Source organism: Oncorhynchus kisutch, unplaced genomic scaffold (genome assembly GCF_002021735.2).
Source record: "Oncorhynchus kisutch isolate 150728-3 unplaced genomic scaffold, Okis_V2 scaffold3968, whole genome shotgun sequence".
In the NCBI taxonomy this organism is placed as follows: Eukaryota; Metazoa; Chordata; class Actinopteri; order Salmoniformes; family Salmonidae; genus Oncorhynchus; species Oncorhynchus kisutch.
Window position 1 is genome coordinate 150,654 of NW_022265913.1, and position 23,738 is coordinate 174,391.

General features: G+C 46.3%; 1 protein-coding gene across 14 annotated transcripts in view; it reads right to left on the bottom strand.

Moving 5' to 3' along the window:
- The window catches only part of LOC109880172 (serine/threonine-protein kinase WNK1), a 180,446-nt gene that overhangs the window by 80,962 nt on the left and 75,746 nt on the right, over positions 1–23,738 (bottom strand). For all 14 annotated transcript variants that reach the window (XR_004209150.1, XR_004209149.1, XM_031821380.1 and 11 more), the window contains exon 3: positions 3,968–4,146. Coding sequence is in view for 12 of the 14 variants with exons in the window: in XM_031821380.1 (XP_031677240.1) it covers positions 3,968–4,146 (179 nt within the window). In the remaining 2 variants the exon portion in view is untranslated. The remainder of the gene's footprint in view (positions 1–3,967; positions 4,147–23,738) is intronic.

A 23,738-nucleotide genomic window follows, 5' to 3' on the forward strand; every position in this document is an offset into this window, starting at 1 on the left:
TCCCTGTAACGCACAGCGTTGAGATTGCCTGCAATGACAACAAGCTCAGTCCGATGATGCTGTGACACACCGCCCCAGACCATGACGGACCCTCCACCTCCAAATCGATCCCACTCCAGAGTACACGCATCGGTGTAACGCTCATTCCTTCGACGATAAACACAAGTCCGACCATCACCCCTGGTGAGACAAAACCGCGACTTGTGAGTGAAGAGCACTTTTTGCCAGTCCTATCTGGTCCAGCGATGGTGGGTTTGTGCCCGTTGATGTCTGGTGAGGACCAGCCTTACAACAGCCCTCAGGCCAGCCTCTCTCAGCCTATTTCAGACAGTCTGAGCACTGATGGCGGGATTGTGCGTTCCTGGTGTTGCCATCCTGTACCTGTCCCGTAGGTGTGATGTTCGGATGTACCGATCCTGTGCAGGTGTTGTTACACGTGGTCTGTCACTGCGAGGATGATCAGCTGTCCGTTCTGTCTCCCTGTAGCGCGGTCTTAGGCGTCTCACAGTACGGACATTGCAATGTATTGCCCTGGCCACATATGCAGTCCTCATGCCTCTTTGCAGCATGCCTAAGGAATGTTCACGCAGATGAGCAGGGACCCTGGGAGTCTTTCTTTTGGTGTTTTTCAGAGTCAGTAGAAAGGCCTCTTTAGTGTCCTAATTTTTCATAACTGTGACCTTAATTGCCTACCGTCTAAACTGTTAGTGTCTTAGCGACCGTTCGTTAGGTGCATGTTCATTAATTGTTTATGGTTCATTGAACAAGCATGGGAAACCGTTTTTTAACCCTTTACAATGAAGATCTGTGGAGTTATTTGGATTTGAACTAATTATCTTTGAAAGACAGGGTACTGAAAAATGTCTTTTTGAGTTTCTTTTTTTTTGTTGCTGAGTTTATGTACACTGCTCAAAAAAATAAAGGGAACACTTAAACAACACAATGTAACTCCAAGTCAATCACACTTCTGTGAAATCAGACTGTCCACTTAGGAAGCAACACTGAATGACAATACATTTCACATGCTGTTGTGCAAATGGAATAGACAACAGGTGGAAATTATAGGCAATTAGCAAGACACCCCCAATAAAGGAGTGGTTCTGCAGGTGATAACCACAGACCACTTCTCAGTTCCTATGCTTCCTGGTTGATGTTTTGGTCACTTTTGAATGCTGGCAGTGCTTTCACTCTAGTGGTAGCATGAGACGGAGTCTACAACCCACACAAGTAGCTCAGGTAGTGCAGCTCATCCAGGATGGGACATCAATGCGAGCTGTGGCAAGAAGGTTTGCTGTGTCTGTCAGCGTAGTGTCCAGAGCATGGAGGCGCTACCAGGAGACAGGCCAATACATCAGGAGACGTGGAGGAGGCCGTAGGAGGGCAACAACCCAGCAGCAGGACCGCTACCTCCGCCTTAGTGCAAGGAGGAGCAGGAGGAGCACTGCCAGAGCCCTGCAAAATGACCTCCAGCAGGCCACAAATGTGCATGTGTCTGCTCAAACGGTCAGAAACAGACTCCATGAGGGTGGTATGAGGGCCCGACGCCCACAGGTGGGGGTTGTGCTTACAGCCCAACACCGTGCAGGACGTTTGGCATATGCCAGAGAACATCAAGATTGGCAAATTCGCCACTGGCGCCCTGTGCTCTTCACAGATGAAAGCAGGTTCACACTGAGCACATGTGACAGACGTGACAGTCTGGAGACACCATGGAGAACGTTCTGTTGCCTGCAACTTCCTCCAGCATGACCGGTTTGGCGGTGGGTCAGTCATGGTGTGGGGTGGCACTTCTTTGGGGGGCCGCACAGCTCTCCATGTGCTCGCCAGAGGTAGCCTGACTGCCATTAGGTACCGAGATGAGATCCTCAGACCCCTTGAGACCATATGCTGGTGCGGTTGGCCCTGGGTTCCTCCTAATGCAAGACGATGCTAGACCTCATGTGGCTGGAGTGTGTCAGCAGTTCCTGCAAGAGGAAGGCATTTATGCTATGGACTGGCCTGCCTGTTCCCCAGACCTGAATCCAATTGAGCACATCTGGGATATCATGTCTCGCTCCAGCCACTCCATCCACTAACGCCACGTTGCACCACAGACTGTCCAGGAGTTGGCGGATGCTTTTTTCATTCAGATCTAGGATGTGTTATTTTAGTGTTCCCTTTATTTTTTTGAGCAGTGTATATTACACATACATAATATTTTCTACATACTTTATAATATATCTGGTTTTAGTTGTTCAAGTTTACACTGAAAACATCCATCCAGGAATGTATTTCCAAAAACCCTGTTTGGACTTAGCAGGCCCGAACAAACACTTAGGCCCTTAAATGGCAGACAAATCCCTGGTGTGTATACGTGCACCTGTGTTTAGACTACATGTGTGTATCTGGATCAGTACCCTGAGTGTTACAGTGCCAGACCTCAGTGTCTTTTCTTTCTGCACTGGGCTCAGGCTCCCATGTTGACCCCCCCCCCCTCCCCCGTGACAGTGTTACAGGAGTTGGACAGTGTTACAGGAAGTGGATAATCTAGGCCATGACAGTGTTACAGGAAGTGGATAATCTAGGCCATGACAGTGTTACCGTCCCCATAGTGAAGGTACAGTCGTTTGGGACACAGCACACTGACTCTTCCACAGGAGGGAGCTGCTGGTCTGGCCCAGAGTCCTGAGCTGCACTGTCTGTCCTGTTGTGGGCCCAGACAGACTAGCACCACATGGTCAGTACTGGTACCACACCACTGCAGATTGGACAGGCAGCCACACTGACACCCTCTCGTTTTGTCTTTGTCTGTCGCTCTCTCTCGTTCCATGTCTCTCTCCATCCTCACCGTTTGTCTCGCTCTCTCCCCTCCCCCTCACTTCATCTGCCTGTCGCTCTCACTCTACCTCAGTCTCGCTCTCTCCCCTCCCCCTCACTTTGTCTGTCTGCCTGTCTCTCTCACTCTACCTCAGTCTCCCTCCCTCCACCTCTCTATCAAGAATGTGAGGAATCTGCAGCAGCAGCAGCTGGCAGGTGGGCAACTCTCCCAGCTCTCCCACAATGCATCAATCCCATGGAAGGTGGGGTGGTGGGCGGCACGCAGTCCGTTGCCCATTTCTACTGTAGCTGTCTGCTCTACATTCAGGTTTTATTGTTACCACAAACACCACTGGGCCAGAGCCAACCCTGACTGGCCTGGTCCCCCCCTGTCCTGTCCGCTTCTGTTCTCTCTACATTGTCAGGGGTTTTGTCATGTGTGTGTGTGTCTCTGTGTGTGGCTCTAGTGTGCCAGACCGAGTGTAGACTAGCTAGCAGCAGGGAGATGGACATGCGTCCTGGTCATGGTGAGACAACAGCATCCTGTTAAGAGGTACCACTCTGCTCTCAGGGCTCACACACAGCTGTGAAGTGCTTATTATGGAACACTCACAAAGCCCTATTTGACTAGCAGATGTGCCTACGCATAATATGAAGGTTATGGAACAAGGAAAAGGTTTAGTAGAAGGACAAATAACATTAAGACATTTCCTTTGACATTTTCATATCTCCGTTGGTGGCAGAGAGCAACAGTAGGGGGGATGAGACGGCAGAGAGCAACAGTAGGGGGGATGAGACGGCAGAGAGCAACAGTAGGGGGGATGAGACGGCAGAGAGCAACAGTAGGGGGGATGAGACGGCAGAGAGCAACAGTAGGGGGGATGAGACGGCAGAGAACAACAGTAGGGGGGATGAGACGGCAGAGAACAACAGTAGGGGAGATGAGACGGCAGAGAACAACAGTAGGGGGGATGAGACGGCAGAGAGCAACAGTAGGGGGGATGAGACGGCAGAGAACAACAGTAGGGGGGATGAGACGGCAGAGAACAACAGTAGGGGGGATGAGACGGCAGAGGTCGACGACTGGAGAGGTGGACGTTCACCAAAATGTTTAGTGTGTATGTGTGTGTGTGTATATATAAAAGCATACACGTGTGTCAGTACTACTCACGTTTTGAGGGTGCCTGATGTCATAAGCTCTGTGACCAGCACGATGCACTTGGAGTTCTTTCCTTTGGAGGGAGACTCCCAGGAGTCGTAGAAGCGTACAATGTTATGGTGCTGCAGACCCTTCAACATCTCAGCCTCCTCCTTGAACCTCTGACGCTCCGTCTTAGACAGCTTACGATCCTGTAGGAGAGAGCAGGAGAAACATCTAGCAAACAATAGATTTCACATTCCATTTCCTGTTGTCTTGACACATAAATGCTTTACAATAACCCAGCCTAAAGTATAGGACAGAACCCAATCAATCAATAAACCAAATCGCTCCATCAATCAAGTGTTCATAAAGTTATTTTTCCATCAGCAGTTGTCACAAAGACAGTGTTTCACAGTAACCCTGCCTTGTCAAGCCATGAACCACACAGGAAGAACTGAGAAAACAAAAACAAACAGACTAGCTAGCGAACCTACATACTTCTCAGTTGTCCTATTTTAACAGCCTGGGTCCCTCTAACTTAATGGGAATACCAGTGCTGGCCTGCACCCCAAACCATATATGCACCGGCCATTGAGGTCAGGGAAACACTAATAAACATTGCTGTACATTTAAAAAGAGTGAGTTTGAGGGGTTTGACTTGTTTTACGGAGATTCCATGTTTGTGGTTTAGAAATATCTTTGTGGCCGAGAGGCTTGGTACTGTTAAACGGATACTTGGGATTTTCAGCAATGAGGCCCTTTAACAACTTCCCCAGAATCAGATTAACTAGTTGATACCATTTTAAGGTCTGTGTCAAGTATGAAGGAAGTTAGAAGTAGTTTCGCAAGCCAATGCTAACCAGTGTTAGTACAATGACTGAAAGTCTATGGGTATCTGCTAGCCCGCGAGTTAGCAATTGCACTAACGCAAGTTAGCAGTTTCCTTCAAACCGCACGCAAACACATAAAAATGGTATCCACGAGTTCATCTGACTCTGAGGGACCCCAAAGTATCCCTTTTAAGGTCATAGTTCATCATGGCATAGTAAAACCAGAAAGGCCAGTGGAGAGTCACCCTGTGTGGCCCTGGCCTATAGAGGTGAGTCACCCACAGTCACCTCCCCCTGGCCAGATCGGCTTGGCACAACATTGCGTCATCTCTTTTCTTTTCCACATACACAGGCAGGCAGAGATAGAGAGAGAGATAGGGTGGGAGGAGGCCCTATCGGTCCACAAACCTAGTCATTAATCATCCTCATTCCTTCCTGGTCAGATGGATTATATCAAAAGCAGACAGGATTCAGCCTTCAGTTTCACAAAAAAGGTCAGACATCTATTTGTTTCATTATGGCCTTATTTTCCAGCCCAGAAAAACCCCCAAAAAAAGTCTACTTCCGTGGAGGATATGATGGTTTTAATCCGCTGATGGGGGTAAGGATGGGGTTGCTCTGAAATCTGCACCTGGGGCATTACACGAGGATGGATTAGAACAATGCCTGGTGAAAGCACTAAAGCAATTGTATTTCCGGGGATTTTAGTTTTGGCATTAGCAGTGATTTAGTCCTTTTAGCTGGCAGAGAGAGACAGGCATTACTAGCCTGGGTCTCTAGACAATCTGCCAGCATCACAGGCTACCCTACAGAAGAAGAAACCAAGTGTATTTGTGTCCGTATCTGTCTGTGTGCATCTTTCACCTGTGCAGCCATAAAGCCCATGTCAGTTCAAGCCACCTAAATCCACCGAGCACCAGCAGGAGGACCCTGAATGTCACCAAAGCACAGATGCAACTCATTAAGCCAAGTCATTACCAGGTTTCAGAGGGATCGGGTTCTGTGTATGGAAACACAGCAGGGAAGGTGGGTCTGAGAACACACTCAGCCCAGATGAGACCATTAGACATTAAGCAGCTCTAACGAGGATCAGGGGTCCCAGGGCACATATACACATTAGCTTTGGAAAGACGGAGTTGGAAATAAAGGTTCCACCTGCATACTATCAATATTTTTAAAAGGGACATTTCAAAACTGATCCGCTTCATATTTACCATGTCCAGCACCACCCCAATATCAATCTGAAAATGGCACGTTTCTATGTTTTGCAGTAAAAAAAGATGGAGGAAGATGCAAATTCCTCCTCATAATTGGTTAAAAAAATAGAAAAATCACCCGGTGATGTAATTGGAAACACTTATCTTCCTCTGTCTGTTTTACTACAAAACATAGAAACATACAATTTTCACTGGGGATGCACGATATATCTGTGAACATATCGGTATCGGCCGATGTCTAGTTTAACGTCGATGTCAAAGCTGACGTGCATACCTATATAACGTAGGTACATGACGTAATGACGCCACGTAAAGTTTTGCGCTACACGTGCAACACAGCATTCCTAATGTCTGCTGTGTGGATCAAGCAGTCAACAAGTCCAGCAGTCATTTGAAAGAGTAACAAAATTTCAGCGAGACAACTCAAAGGCAAAATCCATTAAATCCAAGATAAAGGAATTCATTGCCCTTGACAATCAACCGCTCTCTGTCATGGGTGATGTTGGCTTTCACTGACTGGTTGAGCACCGGTACACACTACCAAGTGTGCCATTTTCAGATGTTGCCCTTCCCTTAGTTACACAGTAATAGCGTCACTGCTATTAGCTTCACGACATACATACTATGGAATGCCGTTTGGGTCTTTGTGTGTCAAGGAAGATACAGTAGCACTGCCAAAGCTGTACAAAAAGTCTGCAAACAAGCAAACACCGGCCACAAACGACGTGTTTACAATTCCACGTTGGTAATAAAGCATCATTTGTTCGACCGCAACTTCTGGGGTAGCTAGCTTTAGCTTGGTATCTAGCTAGCACCAATACAACCTGTCTGAAAACAATGACCAAAAGAAACTGCAGACATTTTCATTATTCTTAGCAATGATTTATGAATCCAGTATTAGCTCGGTTGCCACATGCTGTTGTTCGCCTATTGAAATTGAACTTCAGTTCATGAAAATAAATAGCTAGCCAGCTACTTAACCCTATTGCCCAAAGCTAACGTTATAAGCAGCCAGCTAGCTTCATCTGGCTAGTGAGGCTCGACCTGACCGGGTTGTGTTGTGAAGCTAGCCACAGTAAGGATTAGGCACAATAGTGGAATTTGCGGTTTTCCTTCAAAATAAAAGTATGTAATTGACGGTGATGCGAATGAATACAAATAGTATAATTATGCCATACTTTTATTTTGAAGGCTAACCACAAAGTCCACTATTGTGGCTAATCCTTATTGTGGCTAGCTTCACAGATGGGTCCGACCACCATTAATCAAATAAGAACTGTCTTATAAATTAGGGTTATTTTAGATGACACCTAGCTATATAGTTAACTAGCTAAATAAAGCTACTGAAACAGATTGTCGTTTTGCTATGTTTTTGGTTTAGAACATTGCCTGCATCAATGAGCTAGCTTCTTTTTTTTAATGACCAGCACTGTAGGTGCGCGAGACAACTTTACCAGCATCATAGCATATGTATCGATGAATCGTTGTGACATGAAATACGAGTGTAATCGATGTGTAATAACTACGTAATAAATGTATGAACACATTAAATGATTATGTGACGTGCAGTCAATACTCAGGTCCTGATTGGTCAACGAGTCTATTTGACACCTCAAATAGTGTTAAATAGTATATTTTCTGACACCAAAGACCCAAAAGACACTCCCATAGAAATCCTGGTTGAGAATGAAACGACTGGACAAATGAACAACGAAACAGCACAGCAAGTAAGTGAAAGAATAATGTTTTGATGTTATGTTTTTACTAGTAACGGGGACATACGTAAATGCCAACAAAATAACTTTTTGGTCAGTGTGTGCAACCTTTTTTTAACTAGGCAAGTCAGTTAACGGCCTACACCGGTCAAACCTGGACGACGCTGGGCCAATTGTGTGCCGCCCTATGGGACTCCCAATCACGGCCGGATGTGATACAGCCTTCGCCTCTCCCGAGTCTGTACGGGAGTTGCAGCGATGAGACAAGACTGTAACTACTACCAATTGGATACCACGAAATTGGGAAGGGAAAAAAAAGAAAATAATTTTGCCAATTCTGCCAAATAAAACATGGAACAAAAATATGTCAAAAACAGCAAGAAATGTGCCATCCTGTCAAAGTGTGAGAACTGAAGAGGGGGGTTGGCAAGGCTTGTCATGTTCGTCTCCAGTGTGAGAACTGAAGAGGGGGGTCGGCAAGGCTTGTCATGTTCGTCTCCAGTGTGAGAACTGAAGAGGGGGTCTGCAAGGCTTGTCATGTTCGTCTCCAGTGTGAGAACTGAAGAGGGGGGTCTGCAAGGCTTGTCATGTTCGTCTCCAGTGTGAGATCTGAAGAGGGGGGTTGGCAAGGCTTGCCATGTTCGTCTCCAGTGTGAGAACTGAAGAGGGGGGTTGGCAAGGCTTGTCATGTTCGTCTCCAGTGTGAGAACTGAAGAGGGGGGTTGGCAAGGCTTGTCATGTTCGTCTCCAGTGTGAGAACTGAAGAGGGGGTCTGCTAGGCTTGTCATGTTCGTCTCCAGTGTGAGAACTGAAGAGGGGGGTTGGCAAGGCCTGTCATGTTCGTCTCCAGTGTGAGAACTGAAGAGGGGGGTCTGCAAGGCCTGTCATGTTCGTCTCCAGTGTGAGAACTGAAGAGGGGGGTTGGCAAGGCTTGTCATGTTCGTCTCCAGTGTGAGAACTGAAGAGGGGGGTCTGCAAGGCTTGTCATGTTCGTCTCTGCCACCTCTGTACTGTCTGCCTCGTCTTCTTCCACCACGGTGGCTAACCACAAAAGACACATTTAGCACACTGCTGCTTAGAATACAACACAGGTGTTTGTTTGTGCATTTACAAACCATGACATGTGACCTGACTGTGGACTAGATTAAGCGCATGTGCAAAATAGCTCAGAATGCATTAACTCTTTAATGACATCACTAACACACGCAGAATGGTTAGCTATAGGAGTGTGTCATCGGCCGGGCCACTGGCCTCTCGTGTTAAATTCAGAGAGAGAGAGAGAGAAAGAGAGAGAGAGAGAGAGAGAGAAAGAGAGAGAGAAAGAGAGAGAGAAAGAGAGAAAGAAAGAGAGAGAGAGAAAGAGACAGAGAGAGAGACTTAGTGGTAGCAAACCAGTTCCTCCCTGCTCTCCAAGTCACAAGGTGTCCTACTTCAGGTTTGACCAGTGACCACAAGGGCTAAGTTTAACAACATAAGACCACAGTGGAGAACCAGACCACAGCACACAGAGCAGCAAGTCAGACAGGTTCCTTCCTTCAACAAGGAAAGGAAACATGGAGCCAAAAGGTGGTGCTGTACATGATTCCAAGATAAAAATCCTACTAGCCTGGTCCCAGATCTGTTTTGTGCTGTCTTGCCAACTCATGTGGTCATTGGCTAATGGCTATAGGCCCTGCAGCCCAAACAGATCTGGAGCAGGCTAAATCCTGTGGTTCTCTGTGGCACGTGGAGCTCGGCGTGGAAGCTCTTTCATCTGTGTAATAAACACCAACAGCCAGGCAGGTCAGGCTTCAGCCGGCCTGTTACACCTTCAGATGCCCTCCACATCACCCCAACACACCTGACCCTGCACTCAGCCAGATGCCCTCCACATCACCCCAACACGCCTGACCCTGCACTCAGCCAGATGCCCTCCACATCACCCCAACATGACTGACCCTGCACTCAGCCAGATGCCCTCCACATCACCCCAACATGACTGACCCTGCACTCAGCCAGATGCCCTCCACATCACCCCAACATGACTGACCCTGCACTCAGCCAGATGCCCTCCACATCACCCCAACAGGACTGACCCTGCACTCAGCCAGATGCCCTCCACATCACCCCAACACGCCTGACCCTGCACTCAGCCAGATGCCCTCCACATCACCCCAACACGCCTGACCCTGCACTCAGCCAGATGCCCTCCACATCACCCCAACACGCCTGACCCTGCACTCAGCCAGATGCCCTCCACATCACCCCAACACGCCTGACCCTGCACTCAGCCAGATGCTCTCTCAGTCAAACAATCAGATGCGTATCCCCTGGACCCGGTTCATTTTCCACATACAAAGTTTGTGTGTGTTGCAATCGCAAACCCCTGGCTCTCCTCTCCTCCCTCTCATCCTCACATCCTGCTATCTGTAGTTTCTCCTCCTCCTACTCCCTCCTCCTCCTCCACATAGTACATTAGTGTTCCAACCCCCTGGCTCTCCTCTCCTCCCCCTCATCCTCTCCTCCTGCTATCTGTAGTTTCTCCTCCTGCTATCTGTAGTTTCTCCTCCTGCTATCTGTAGTTTCTCCTCCTCTTTCCTTCCTCCTCCTCCTCCACATAGTACATTAGTGTTCCAACCCCCTGGCTTTCCTCTCCTCCTGCTATCTGTAGTTTCTCCTCCTGCTATCTGTAGTTTCTCCTCCTGCTATCTGTAGTTTCTCCTCCTGCTATCTGTAGTTTCTCCTCCTGCTATCTGTAGTTTCTCCTCCTGCTATCTGTAGTTTCTCCTCCTGCTATCTGTAGTTTCTCCTCCTCCTACTCCCTCCTCCTGGTCTGGGCATGGAGATAAACAAGCAGTTGGCCAGGCTCTCCATCCAGAAAACAAGCCCTCTCCAGCCCAGAGGGAGCCAGATACAACAGAGGACCTGATCCCTGCCTCACCACTGGCTCAGACTAACAGCTAAACTCACCCCCTCCTACACACTGAACCAACCTCCAATGAAAACAATCCTTCCAAAGCTCTCCAGTGTGTACGTATGTGTGTGTGTACGGAGAGGCAGATCAGCCAAATCCACAATGGAATTAATATGCTTTGTATTTCTCTCGCTCTGCTTTCTCTGTGGAAAATGATCCAATGTTATTCCCAGTCCTTAGGGACATCTCCAAGCCAAGCATCAGTGCAGTAATCTGGGCCCAGTTGTTTTCAGTTAGTGTGTGTGTGTTTAGGTGTCTGTGTGTGTGGAATGTGCATGCTCGTGTGTGTGTGTGGAATGTGCATGCTTGTGTGTGTGTCTGTGTTTGTGTGTGCCAGGATATGAGAACAGAGGGGTGTGTGGTATTACTGGTCAGAGCCAGGGCTGGGCCTGGAGGGCATTGATAAATTCCTTCTCCATTTCCACATATCAAATATTAATACAGATGGGGAAATGGCTGGAAGGCTGGGATCAGAGTGGCTAGTCACCATTTCCAAGGATTTGTGGTGGTCAGAATTACTGGCAGGGCAGGCAGTGAGTGGTGCTGTATGGACCATATCAATATAATTGGTAAAATGGTCAAAGCCTAGAAGTAGAATTAGTAGAATGGTCAAAGCCTAGAAATAGAATTAGTAGAATGGTAAAAGCCTCCCCAGACCATGGATATTTGACTGGAATAGGAATGTTCGTTGTAGAAAGTCAATTTCTATGGCTATGTACAGTACGCCCACTCCCAGTCAAGGTTATTGTGGCAGCATAGGGAGAAAGCACTCTCAGAAGGCAATGGGTTAATGGGTTCAACCAAGAGATATAGTTCAATCAATTCAGAGCACTATATCCATTATATGACTGACAGTGAGATGACAGATGGAGGCGAAAACAGGACGGGTGAGGCCATCAAATCTCACCCACCAGACCGGTCACAGAGTTTTATCAAACTAAACAATACGGGACAATAGTAGACTAGACAAGAGCAAAGCAGTCACTGTTAAACAAGTCACTCGGATGACAAATCACTTGGTGACTTGTAGTTATGAACACAGAGATGTAACAGTCAAATGAAAGCAGAGTTGCAGTGAGTGACAGTATTCTGGCAGCAGGTTTCCAACGCCACTGGAAAGATCAAAGACACACCGATAAGAAGGAGACCATATCAGGCTCACAGAGCGTGTGTGTGTGTGTGTGTGTGTGTGTGTGTGAACCAGTATCTGAAAGAGCACTAGCACTCATCCCCATCCTCTAACAATAGCACAACACCTAAGGAAGGTAGCTAGCTAGCTTAGGCTACAGGCAGCTACTCAGCATACAGTACATGATCTGTAACACCCAAACCTGAGCACCACTTGGACCCTAAAGATACCCAGTCCTGGTGGACATAAACCTGGAGCCACCCAGACCACTGTGAGATGACCCATTCCTGGTGGACATAAACCAGGAGCCACCCAGACCACTGAGAGATGACCCAGTCCTGGTGGACATAAACCTGGAGCCACCCAGACCACTGAGAGATGACCCAGTCCTGGTGGACATAAACCAGGAGCCACCCAGACCACTGAGAGATGACCCAGTCCTGGTGGACATAAACCTGGAGCCACCCAGACCACTGTGAGATGACCCAATACTATTCTGCTTCAGATATGTCTCGGAGGCTCTGGCCATACACGCACTAGAAATGCACTAGAAAGGGAATAGGACTGGGGTTGCAAAGGGTCGGAAACTTTCCGGTAAATTTCCGGAATTTTTCTGGAAATTTTCCATGGGAAATTAAGCCCGGGAAGTTAGGGAATTTTGCTTAAATGTATCAAAAAATGTCGCTTATAACAGTGAACCTTTTTTTGTGGGATACACATAAGGCAATTCTAGGTCTTGTGGCATATTTTGGTTAAACTATCCCCAATTTAATGTAACCACAGTGCATTCATCCATCACATATACAGCTGATTCTCAAGATCTTGTACACTAATGAGATTCTATTGAGCCCAGACTACTACACTGTCTGAGCCAAGGACTACATGCTTTCTGGTAAGTTTTGATTAGAACACTGGGTGGGGTGAATATATTTTAAATGACATACATTATTATTTGTTAATTAGTAAATAGTAGCCTACAGCAAAGTGTGTTTAAATCATTTCTAACGTATCAATTTCTGCCAATTAGTTTTTGCTACCATGTGTGTTTTAGCTTGCCTGAGCCTGCTGACTGAGGAGTGTTAATTCACCTGTTTCCATACATGTTTCATTTTAAAACATTTATCTGACAAAGGAGTTGTTTAATCTAACTGCTTAACTATTTATCTGTACATGGAATTGTATTTCGTTGTTTTTTACTCATTTTTTTCTCATCTTTACAGGAAAATTCCACTGGGCACTATCTGACGTGTGGAGACATTTCCCTGTAGCTAATGTAGACGGAAGATCTGTGCACATTTGCAAATACTGTGCCAGATCATATGCGAAGAATGCAACAAAAATGCAGAATCATCTGGCCAAGTGCATAAAGTTCCCTCAGTGCTCACAACAAGCAACCTCTGACAAAAGTCCCTCTCATCATTTTCACCTCGAATAGAAGTAATCAGACACCTTATCGATAGCAACAGCTCATGGTCTTCCTGGAATCAGATGTTTTTTTAACTCAATGGAGGAACATAGTCAGAGAAATGCTGATGAATGTCTTGCTCGAGCTGCGTATGGAACTGGTTCACCTCTGATGCTCACAGGCAGTGAGTATTGGAAGAGATTTCTGAATGTTCTTCACCCAGCATACACCCCTCCAACCAGACATGTTTTATCTACTAATTTGCTGGATGCAGAGTTCAACAGAGTTCAAGTGAAGGTCAAGCAAATCATAGAGAAAGCAGACTGTATTGCAATCATCTCTGATGTGTGGTCAAATGTTCGTGGGCAAGGAATAATTAACTACATCATTTCGACCCCTCAACCAGTATTCTACAAGAGCACAGACACAAGGGACAACAGACACACCAGACTCTACATTGCAGATGAGCTGAAGGCAGTCATCAATGACCTTGGACCACAGAAGATATTTGCACTGGTGACAGACAATGCTGCGAATATGATGCTGGGTCTAAAGTGGAGGAGTTCCTACCCTCACATCACACCCATTGGCTGTGCTGCTCATGCATTGAATCTGCTCTTCAAGAACATCATGGCACTGAAAACAATGGATACACTCTACAAGAGAGCCAAGGAAATGGTTAGGTATGTGAAGGCTCATCAGCAATCTACCTCACCAAGCAAAGTGATTAGAATAAGAGAACCACATTGAAGCTTCCCAGCAACACCCGTTGGGGTGGTGCCGTCATCATGTTTGACAGTCTCCTGGAGGGGAAGGAGTCTCTCCAAGAAATGGCCATATCACAGTCTGCCAATATGGACAGCCCCATCAAGAGGATCCTCATGGATGATGTATTTTGGGAGAGAGTGGTAAGCCTGAAACCTATAGCACTAGCCATTGAGGGAGACAATGCCATCCTGTCTGATGTTCAGACTCTGCTTGCAGATGTAAGAGAATAAATCCATACTGCCCTGCCCACTTCACTGTTGCTCCAAGCAGAGGAAACTGCAGTTCTGAAATACATCAAAAAGCGTGAAGACTTCTGCCTGAAGCCCAAACACGCTGCAGCATACATGTTGGACCCCAAGTATGCTGGTAAGAGCATCCTGTCTGGTGCAGAGATCAACAAGGCCTATGGTGTCATCACTACCGTGTCTCGCCACCTTGGCCTGGATGAGGGCAAGGTTCTTGGCAGTCTGTTGAAGTCCACTTCCAAGCAAGGGCTTTGGGATGGAGATGCAATATGGTAGTCGTGACAACATGTCTCATCAGCCACCTGATGGAAAGGACTTTGTGGATCTGAGGCTCTTTTCCCTGTTGCCTCCATCATCCTCCAATCCCACCATCATCCACCTCAGAGCACAAGTGGTCCTTGTTTGGGAACACACACACCAAAGCAGGCAACAGGCTGACCAATACAAGGGTTGAAAAATTGGTTGGAAAGTGACAGTGAAGATTAGGCCTCAGATTCTGATGTTTAAGAGGTGGACATTGAGGAGGTCCAGGGAGAAGACATGGAAGCCTGAGAGGAAGACAACCAAAGCTTTAGTTTCTAGACTATAATTTTACAGATGTATGTTGAAAACATTTTTGGGAGATGCGATGGATCATTCAATATTCCCTTTCTTTGGTTGTTCAGTGAAATCATCCCATGTGAAGAGTCAACTCATTTAATTAAAGTTCAATTCATAACTAAATTGTTTTTTACATTTCTATTAGAAGGATTTAATCATTTGATTTATGTCTACATATGATGAGGTAAAAGGTTTATGTTTCTGTCTCCATATGATATGGTAAATATATCCAATACAAAAAACATCTACATTTAAATGGTGTTAATATTCATTTGCATATATTTCTGTTAATTCCCATATATTCCCGTTAATTCTCACAAAGTTTACACCTGTGTGCAACCCTAAATAGGACATAAACATAGTGCACTAGAAAGGGAATAGGACTGTTGTGAGTGGGATGATTTAGGTGGACTGAATCAACTATCTTTGCCAGGGGAAGATTCGTACCGTTCCGAGACATGCCGAGGCAGAAGGTGGGTTAAGTTAAGAGTGATTACTCTGGACTGGCAGTGCAATGCAGTCTGAATCCCAAATGGCAACCTATTACCTACATAGTGAGCCCGTAGGGCCCTGATCAAAAGTAAGTACACTACACTATGTAGGGAATAGGGTGCCATTTGGGCCTTATGTGGGAGAGCCTACTACCCAGGGTGTGAGGAGGAGAGTTCTCACGGATTAGAACAGGCCTCACTCTAATCCAATGGACTTTCTCCCAGCACACTGACAGATAAGTAGGGATGTGGGAACTGGCTGGCTGGCTGTGTATATATCTACTGTAGTACTACAGACAGTAACAGGCTGTGTGTATACACACACACACACACACACACACACACAGCTCAGAGCTGCCAGACAGACAGACGGCTGTGCCTTGGAGAAGTAGCCCAAAATACGAGAGAACACAACATTTCAGCTACTTGTATTTCTGAGAAGAGGTCGAACCAACCATCTCTGTACTTCTGCTTTCAGTTTAAAATGAGACGAAGCCCCGACATGAGAGCCACAACATATGGACAATCTATCAAGCTAACATCCCACTTGTCAACGTCGACAGTCCGTCAAGCTAACATCCCACTTGTCAACGTCGACAGTCCATCAAGCTAACATCCCACTTGTCAACGTCGACAGTCCGTCAAGCTAACATCCCACTTGTCAACATCCCACTTGTCAACATCCCACTTGTCAACGTCGACAGTCCGTCAAGCTAACATCCCACTTGTCAACGTCGACAGTCCGTCAAGCTAACATCCTACTTGTCAACGTCGACAGTCCGTCAAGCGAACATCCCACTTGTCAACGTCGACAGTCCGTCAAGCGAACATCCCACTTGTCAACGTCGACAGTCCGTCAAGCTAACATCCTACTTGTCGACAGTCCGTCAAGCTAACATCCCACTTGTCAACGTCTGAAGGAAACCCAACTCCCCATATAGGGCAAATGATCTCTAGAGACATACTGTATGAGAGGGGAGCACAGCAGGAGAGGAGGTTAGTGAGGGTACACACAAACCCTGTGTGTCTGCCTGCCTCTACACAGGGGAACTTCCCCAAACAGTTGACGCTCCTTACAGAGGCCCAGCTGGAACTAATACAGCAGCTCGTGCAGAACTGACTGTATCCATTTAGCAGTAGGCCTTTATAGAGAAGGCCTTGTGAAGAGCACAGCCACGGTACAGAGAGAGTTCGTTTCTGCCTGCTAGGCCTCTGTGGTAATGCTTTCACATCTGTGCAGGGCTGTGTGGACACACACACACAGCTAGCTAAAGCTGCAGGGTAAAACCCCAGGCCTGGAGCTGGCAGGGGGCCATGGGTTTCCAGGAACAGACTATCCATCCAGTGTGTGTGACAGTGTGGTGTGACAATGCATTCTCTAAAAACCTTCACACATTTTGAAAAGGTAAAATCCTGTCATTGAGCCCAAATCTTCATCACAGGGAACGGTTTATCCCGCCGGCACAGCAGAGGGTGCAGGCTTTTGAATAGTGTGTGTTGGAGAGACAGAGAGCACACTAGGAATACCATTCACACCAGCGGCCCAACGAAGATTAATATTTCACAAAAATGCAAAAATGGACACCAGTCTAATTCTGATACATAGGGTTTTTTCTAAAAAATACACAGACAAACTCGCAAAAAGTTAAACACACACACACACACGAATCACTACATAAATCTCCCACAGTTTGTGGACAGAGTGTTGTCCTTTTCCACTCTCTGTTCCTGTTGAACCAAAACAAGAGGAACTGAACCTGTATTACTGTCTCTAGCTGGCAACTACCTGTGTCTGTCAAAACCCCTCATCACTGTTTAAATATGAATGTCACTCATGGTTGCCTTGACTACTTGATTTAGCCTAGAGTGTGAAGAAACTACCATGTTTGGAAGTGAGTTTTATCAGTCTCACACATGAAATGGGGCCTCAATGCCTTGAAGAGTGCAGTGAAGAATACTGCAGACCAATTAAACAATCCTCAGAGAAAGCAGGCGATGACAGAAGGTCATGTTCCTAATGGCAACCTATTCCCTATATAGTGCACTACTTTAGACCAGAGCCCTATTCCCTATAGGGCAGGGTAGGGAATAGGGCTAGCCTAGTGGTTAGAGCATTGGACTAGTAACCGGAAGGTTGCAAGTTCAAACCCCCGAGCTGACAAGGTACAAATCTGTCGTTCTGCCCCTGAACAGGCAGTTAACCCACTGTTCCTAGGCCGTCATTGAAAATAAGAATTTGTTCTTAACTGACTTGCCTGGTTAAATAAAGATAGATAGATAGATAGATAGATATACATACATTTTTTGTTGTTGACATTAAATGCACTATGCGGGTTGAATACATATCTTACATTACTCATCTCATATGTATTTACTGTACTCTATACTATCTACTGTAGCTTAGTCTATGTATTACTCATCTCATATGTATTTACTGTACTCTATACTATCTACTGTAGCTTAGTCTATGCCGCTCTATCTTTACTCATCCACATATTTTTATATTCTTAATTCAATTCCTTTACTTAGATTTGTGTGTATTAGATAGTTGTTGTGGAATTGCTAGATATTACTTGTTAGATATTACTGCACTGTCGGAACTAGAAGCACAAGCATTTCAACACTGCTAAACAGGTGTATGTGGCCAATAAAATTGGATTTGATCAAATTAGTTTTTTGATGACTATTATTTAATTCCAAGTCACCACCTCTATAGGGCTCTAGTCTGACTAAACCACCTCTATAGAGCTGCTGTCTGACTAAACCACCTCTATAGGGCTCTAGTCTGACTAAACCACCTCTATAGAGCTGCTGTCTGACTAAACCACCTCTATAGAGCTGCTGTCTGACTAAACCACCTCTATAGAGCTGCTGTCTGACTAAACCACCTCTATAGAGCTGCTGTCTGACTAAACCACCTCTATAGAGCTGCTGTCTGACTAAACCACCTCTATAGAGCTGCTGTCTGACTAAACCACCTCTATAGAGCTGCTGTCTGACTAAACCACCTCTATAGAGCTGCTGTCTGACTAAACCACCTCTATAGAGCTGCTGTCTGACTAAACCACCTCTATAGAGCTGCTGTCTGACTAAACCACCTCTATAGAGCTGCTGTCTGACTAAACCACCTCTATAGAGCTGCTGTCTGACTAAACCACCTCTATAGAGCTGCTGTCTGACTAAACCACCTCTATAGAGCTGCTGTCTGACTAAACCACCTCTATAGAGCTGCTGTCTGACTAAACCACCTCTATAGAGCTGCTGTCTGACTAAACCACCTCTATAGAGCTGCTGTCTGACTAAACCACCTCTATAGGGCTCTAGTCTGACTAAACCACCTCTATAGGGCTGCTGTCTGACTAAACCACCTCTATAGAGCTGCTGTCTGACTAAACCACCTCTATAGAGCTGCTGTCTGACTAAACCACCTCTATAGAGCTGCTGTCTGACTAAACCACCTCTATAGAGCTGCTGTCTGACTAAACCACCTCTATAGAGCTGCTGTCTGACTAAACCACCTCTATGGAGCTGCTGTCTCACTAAACCACCTCTATAGGGCTCTAGTCTGACTAAATCACCTCTATAGAGCTGCTGTCTCACTAAACCACCTCTATAGAGCTGCTGTCTGACTAAACCACCTCTATAGAGCTGCTGTCTCACTAAACCACCTCTATAGAGCTGCTGTCTGACTAAACCACCTCTATAGAGCTGCTGTCTCACTAAACCACCTCTATAGAGCTGCTGTCTCACTAAACCACCTCTATAGGGCTCTAGTCTGACTAAACCACCTCTATAGAGCCGCTGTCTCACTAAACCACCTCTATAGAGCCGCTGTCTCACTAAACCACCTCTATAGGGCTCTAGTCTGACTAAATCACCTCTATAGAGCTGCTGTCTCACTAAACCACCTCTATAGGGCTGCTGTCTCACTAAACCACCTCTATAGGGCTCTAGTCTCACTAAACCACCTCTATAGAGCTCTAGTCTGACTAAACCACCTCTATAGGGCTCTAGTCTCACTAAACCACCTCTATAGGGCTCTAGTCTGACTAAACCACCTCTATAGAGCTGCTGTCTCACTAAACCACCTCTATAGAGCCGCTGTCTGACTAAACCACCTCTATAGGGCTCTAGTCTGACTAAACCACCTCTATAGAGCTGCTGTCTCACTAAACCACCTCTATAGGGCTCTAGTCTGACTAAACCACCTCTATAGGGCTCTAGTCTGACTAAACCACCTCTATAGGGCTCTAGTCTGACTAAACCACCTCTATAGGGCTCTAGTCTGACTAAACCACCTCTATAGGGCTCTAGTCTGACTAAACCACCTCTATAGGGCTCTAGTCTGACTAAACCACCTCTATAGGGCTCTAGTCTGACTAAACCACCTCTATAGGGCTCTAGTCTGACTAAACCACCTCTATAGAGCTCTAGTCTGACTAAACCACCTCTATAGGGCTCTAGTCTGACTAAACCACCTCTATAGGGCTCTAGTCTGACTAAACCACCTCTATAGGGCTCTAGTCTGACTAAACCACCTCTATAGAGCTCTAGTCTGACTAAACCACCTCTATAGGGCTCTAGTCTGACTAAACCACCTCTATAGGGCTCTAGTCTGACTAAACCACCTCTATAGAGCTCTAGTCTGACTAAACCACCTCTATAGGGCTCTAGTCTGACTAAACCACCTCTATAGGGCTCTAGTCTGACTAAACCACCTCCATAGGGCTCTAGTCTGACTAAACCACCTCTATAGGGCTCTAGTCTGACTAAACCACCTCTATAGGGCTCTAGTCTGACTAAACCACCTCTATAGGGCTCTAGTCTGACTAAACCACCTCTATAGGGCTCTAGTCTCACTAAACCACCTCTATAGGGCTCTAGTCTCACTAAACCACCTCTATAGGGCTCTAGTCTGACTAAACCACCTCTATAGAGCTGCTGTCTGACTAAACCACCTCTATAGGGCTCTAGTCTGACTAAACCACCTCTATAGGGCTCTAGTCTGACTAAACCACCTCTATAGGGCTCTAGTCTGACTAAACCACCTCTATAGAGCTGCTGTCTGACTAAACCACCTCTATAGAGCTGCTGTCTGACTAAACCACCTCTATAGGGCTCTAGTCTGACTAAATCACCTCTATAGGGCTCTAGTCTGACTAAACCACCTCTATAGGGCTCTAGTCTGACTAAACCACCTCTATAGGGCTCTAGTCTGACTAAACCACCTCTATAGAGCTGCTGTCTCACTAAACCACCTCTATAGGGCTCTAGTCTCACTAAACCACCTCTATAGGGCTCTAGTCTCACTAAACCACCTCTATAGGGCTCTAGTCTGACTAAACCACCTCTATAGGGCTCTAGTCTCACTAAACCACCTCTATAGGGCTCTAGTCTGACTAAACCACCTCTATAGGGCTCTAGTCTGACTAAACCACCTCTATAGGGCTCTAGTCTGACTAAACCACCTCTATAGGGCTCTAGTCTGACTAAACCACCTCTATAGGGCTCTAGTCTGACTAAACCACCTCTATAGGGCTCTAGTCTGACTAAACCACCTCTATAGAGCTCTAGTCTGACTAAACCACCTCTATAGGGCTCTAGTCTGACTAAACCACCTCTATAGGGCTCTAGTCTGACTAAACCACCTCTATAGGGCTCTAGTCTGACTAAACCACCTCTATAGAGCTCTAGTCTGACTAAACCACCTCTATAGGGCTCTAGTCTGACTAAACCACCTCTATAGGGCTCTAGTCTGACTAAACCACCTCTATAGAGCTCTAGTCTGACTAAACCACCTCTATAGGGCTCTAGTCTGACTAAACCACCTCTATAGGGCTCTAGTCTCACTAAACCACCTCTATAGGGCTCTAGTCTGACTAAACCACCTCTATAGGGCTCTAGTCTGACTAAACCACCTCTATAGGGCTCTAGTCTCACTAAACCACCTCTATAGGGCTCTAGTCTGACTAAACCACCTCTATAGGGCTCTAGTCTGACTAAACCACCTCTATAGGGCTCTAGTCTGACTAAACCACCTCTATAGGGCTCTAGTCTGACTAAACCACCTCTATAGGGCTCTAGTCTGACTAAACCACCTCTATAGGGCTCTAGTCTGACTAAACCACCTCTATAGGGCTCTAGTCTCACTAAACCACCTCTATAGGGCTCTAGTCTCACTAAACCACCTCTATAGGGCTCTAGTCTGACTAAACCACCTCTATAGAGCTGCTGTCTGACTAAACCACCTCTATAGGGCTCTAGTCTGACTAAACCACCTCTATAGGGCTCTAGTCTCACTAAACCACCTCTATAGGGCTCTAGTCTGACTAAACCACCTCTATAGAGCTGCTGTCTGACTAAACCACCTCTATAGGGCTCTAGTCTGACTAAATCACCTCTATAGGGCTCTAGTCTGACTAAACCACCTCTATAGGGCTCTAGTCTGACTAAACCACCTCTATAGGGCTCTAGTCTGACTAAACCACCTCTATAGAGCTGCTGTCTCACTAAACCACCTCTATAGGGCTCTAGTCTCACTAAACCACCTCTATAGGGCTCTAGGCTCACTAAACCACCTCTATAGGGCTCTAGTCTGACTAAACCACCTCTATAGGGCTCTAGTCTCACTAAACCACCTCTATAGGGCTCTAGTCTCACTAAACCACCTCTATAGGGCTCTAGTCTGACTAAATCACCTCTATAGGGCTCTAGTCTGACTAAACCACCTCTATAGGGCTGCTGTCTCACTAAACCACCTCTATAGGGCTCTAGTCTGACTAAACCACCTCTATAGGGCTGCTGTCTCACTAAACCACCTCTATAGGGCTCTAGTCTCACTAAACCACCTCTATAGGGCTCTAGTCTCACTAAACCACCTCTATAGGGCTCTAGTCTCACTAAACCACCTCTATAGGGCTCTAGTCTCACTAAACCACCTCTATAGGGCTCTAGTCTCACTAAACCACCTCTATAGGGCTCTAGTCTCACTAAACCACCTCTATAGGGCTCTAGTCTGACTAAACCACCTCTATAGGGCTCTAGTCTGACTAAACCACCTCTATAGGGCTCTAGTCTCACTAAACCACCTCTATAGGGCTCTAGTCTCACTAAACCACCTCTATAGAGCTGCTGTCTCACTAAACCACCTCTATAGGGCTCTAGTCTCACTAAACCACCTCTATAGGGCTCTAGTCTGACTAAACCACCTCTATAGAGCTGCTGTCTCACTAAACCACCTCTATAGGGCTCTAGTCTCACTAAACCACCTCTATAGGGCTCTAGTCTCACTAAACCACCTCTATAGGGCTCTAGTCTGACTAAACCACCTCTATAGGGCTCTAGTCTCACTAAACCACCTCTATAGGGCTCTAGTCTCACTAAACCACCTCTATAGGGCTCTAGTCTGACTAAATCACCTCTATAGGGCTCTAGTCTGACTAAACCACCTCTATAGGGCTGCTGTCTCACTAAACCACCTCTATAGGGCTCTAGTCTGACTAAACCACCTCTATAGGGCTGCTGTCTCACTAAACCACCTCTATAGGGCTCTAGTCTGACTAAACCACCTCTATAGGGCTCTAGTCTCACTAAACCACCTCTATAGGGCTCTAGTCTCACTAAACCACCTCTATAGGGCTCTAGTCTCACTAAACCACCTCTATAGGGCTCTAGTCTCACTAAACCACCTCTATAGGGCTCTAGTCTGACTAAACCACCTCTATAGGGCTCTAGTCTGACTAAACCACCTCTATAGGGCTCTAGTCTGACTAAACCACCTCTATAGGGCTCTAGTCTCACTAAACCACCTCTATAGGGCTCTAGTCTGACTAAACCACCTCTATAGGGCTCTAGTCTCACTAAACCACCTCTATAGGGCTCTAGTCTGACTAAACCACCTCTATAGGGCTCTAGTCTGACTAAACCACCTCTATAGGGCTCTAGTCTGACTAAACCACCTCTATAGGGCTCTAGTCTGACTAAACCACCTCTATAGGGCTCTAGTCTGACTAAACCACCTCTATAGGGCTCTAGTCTGACTAAACCACCTCTATAGAGCTCTAGTCTGACTAAACCACCTCTATAGGGCTCTAGTCTGACTAAACCACCTCTATAGGGCTCTAGTCTCACTAAACCACCTCTATAGGGCTCTAGTCTCACTAAACCACCTCTATAGGGCTCTAGTCTGACTAAACCACCTCTATAGGGCTCTAGTCTCACTAAACCACCTCTATAGGGCTCTAGTCTGACTAAACCACCTCTATAGAGCTCTAGTCTGACTAAACCACCTCTATAGGGCTCTAGTCTGACTAAACCACCTCTATAGGGCTCTAGTCTGACTAAACCACCTCTATAGGGCTCTAGTCTGACTAAACCACCTCTATAGGGCTCTAGTCTCACTAAACCACCTCTATAGGGCTCTAGTCTGACTAAACCACCTCTATAGGG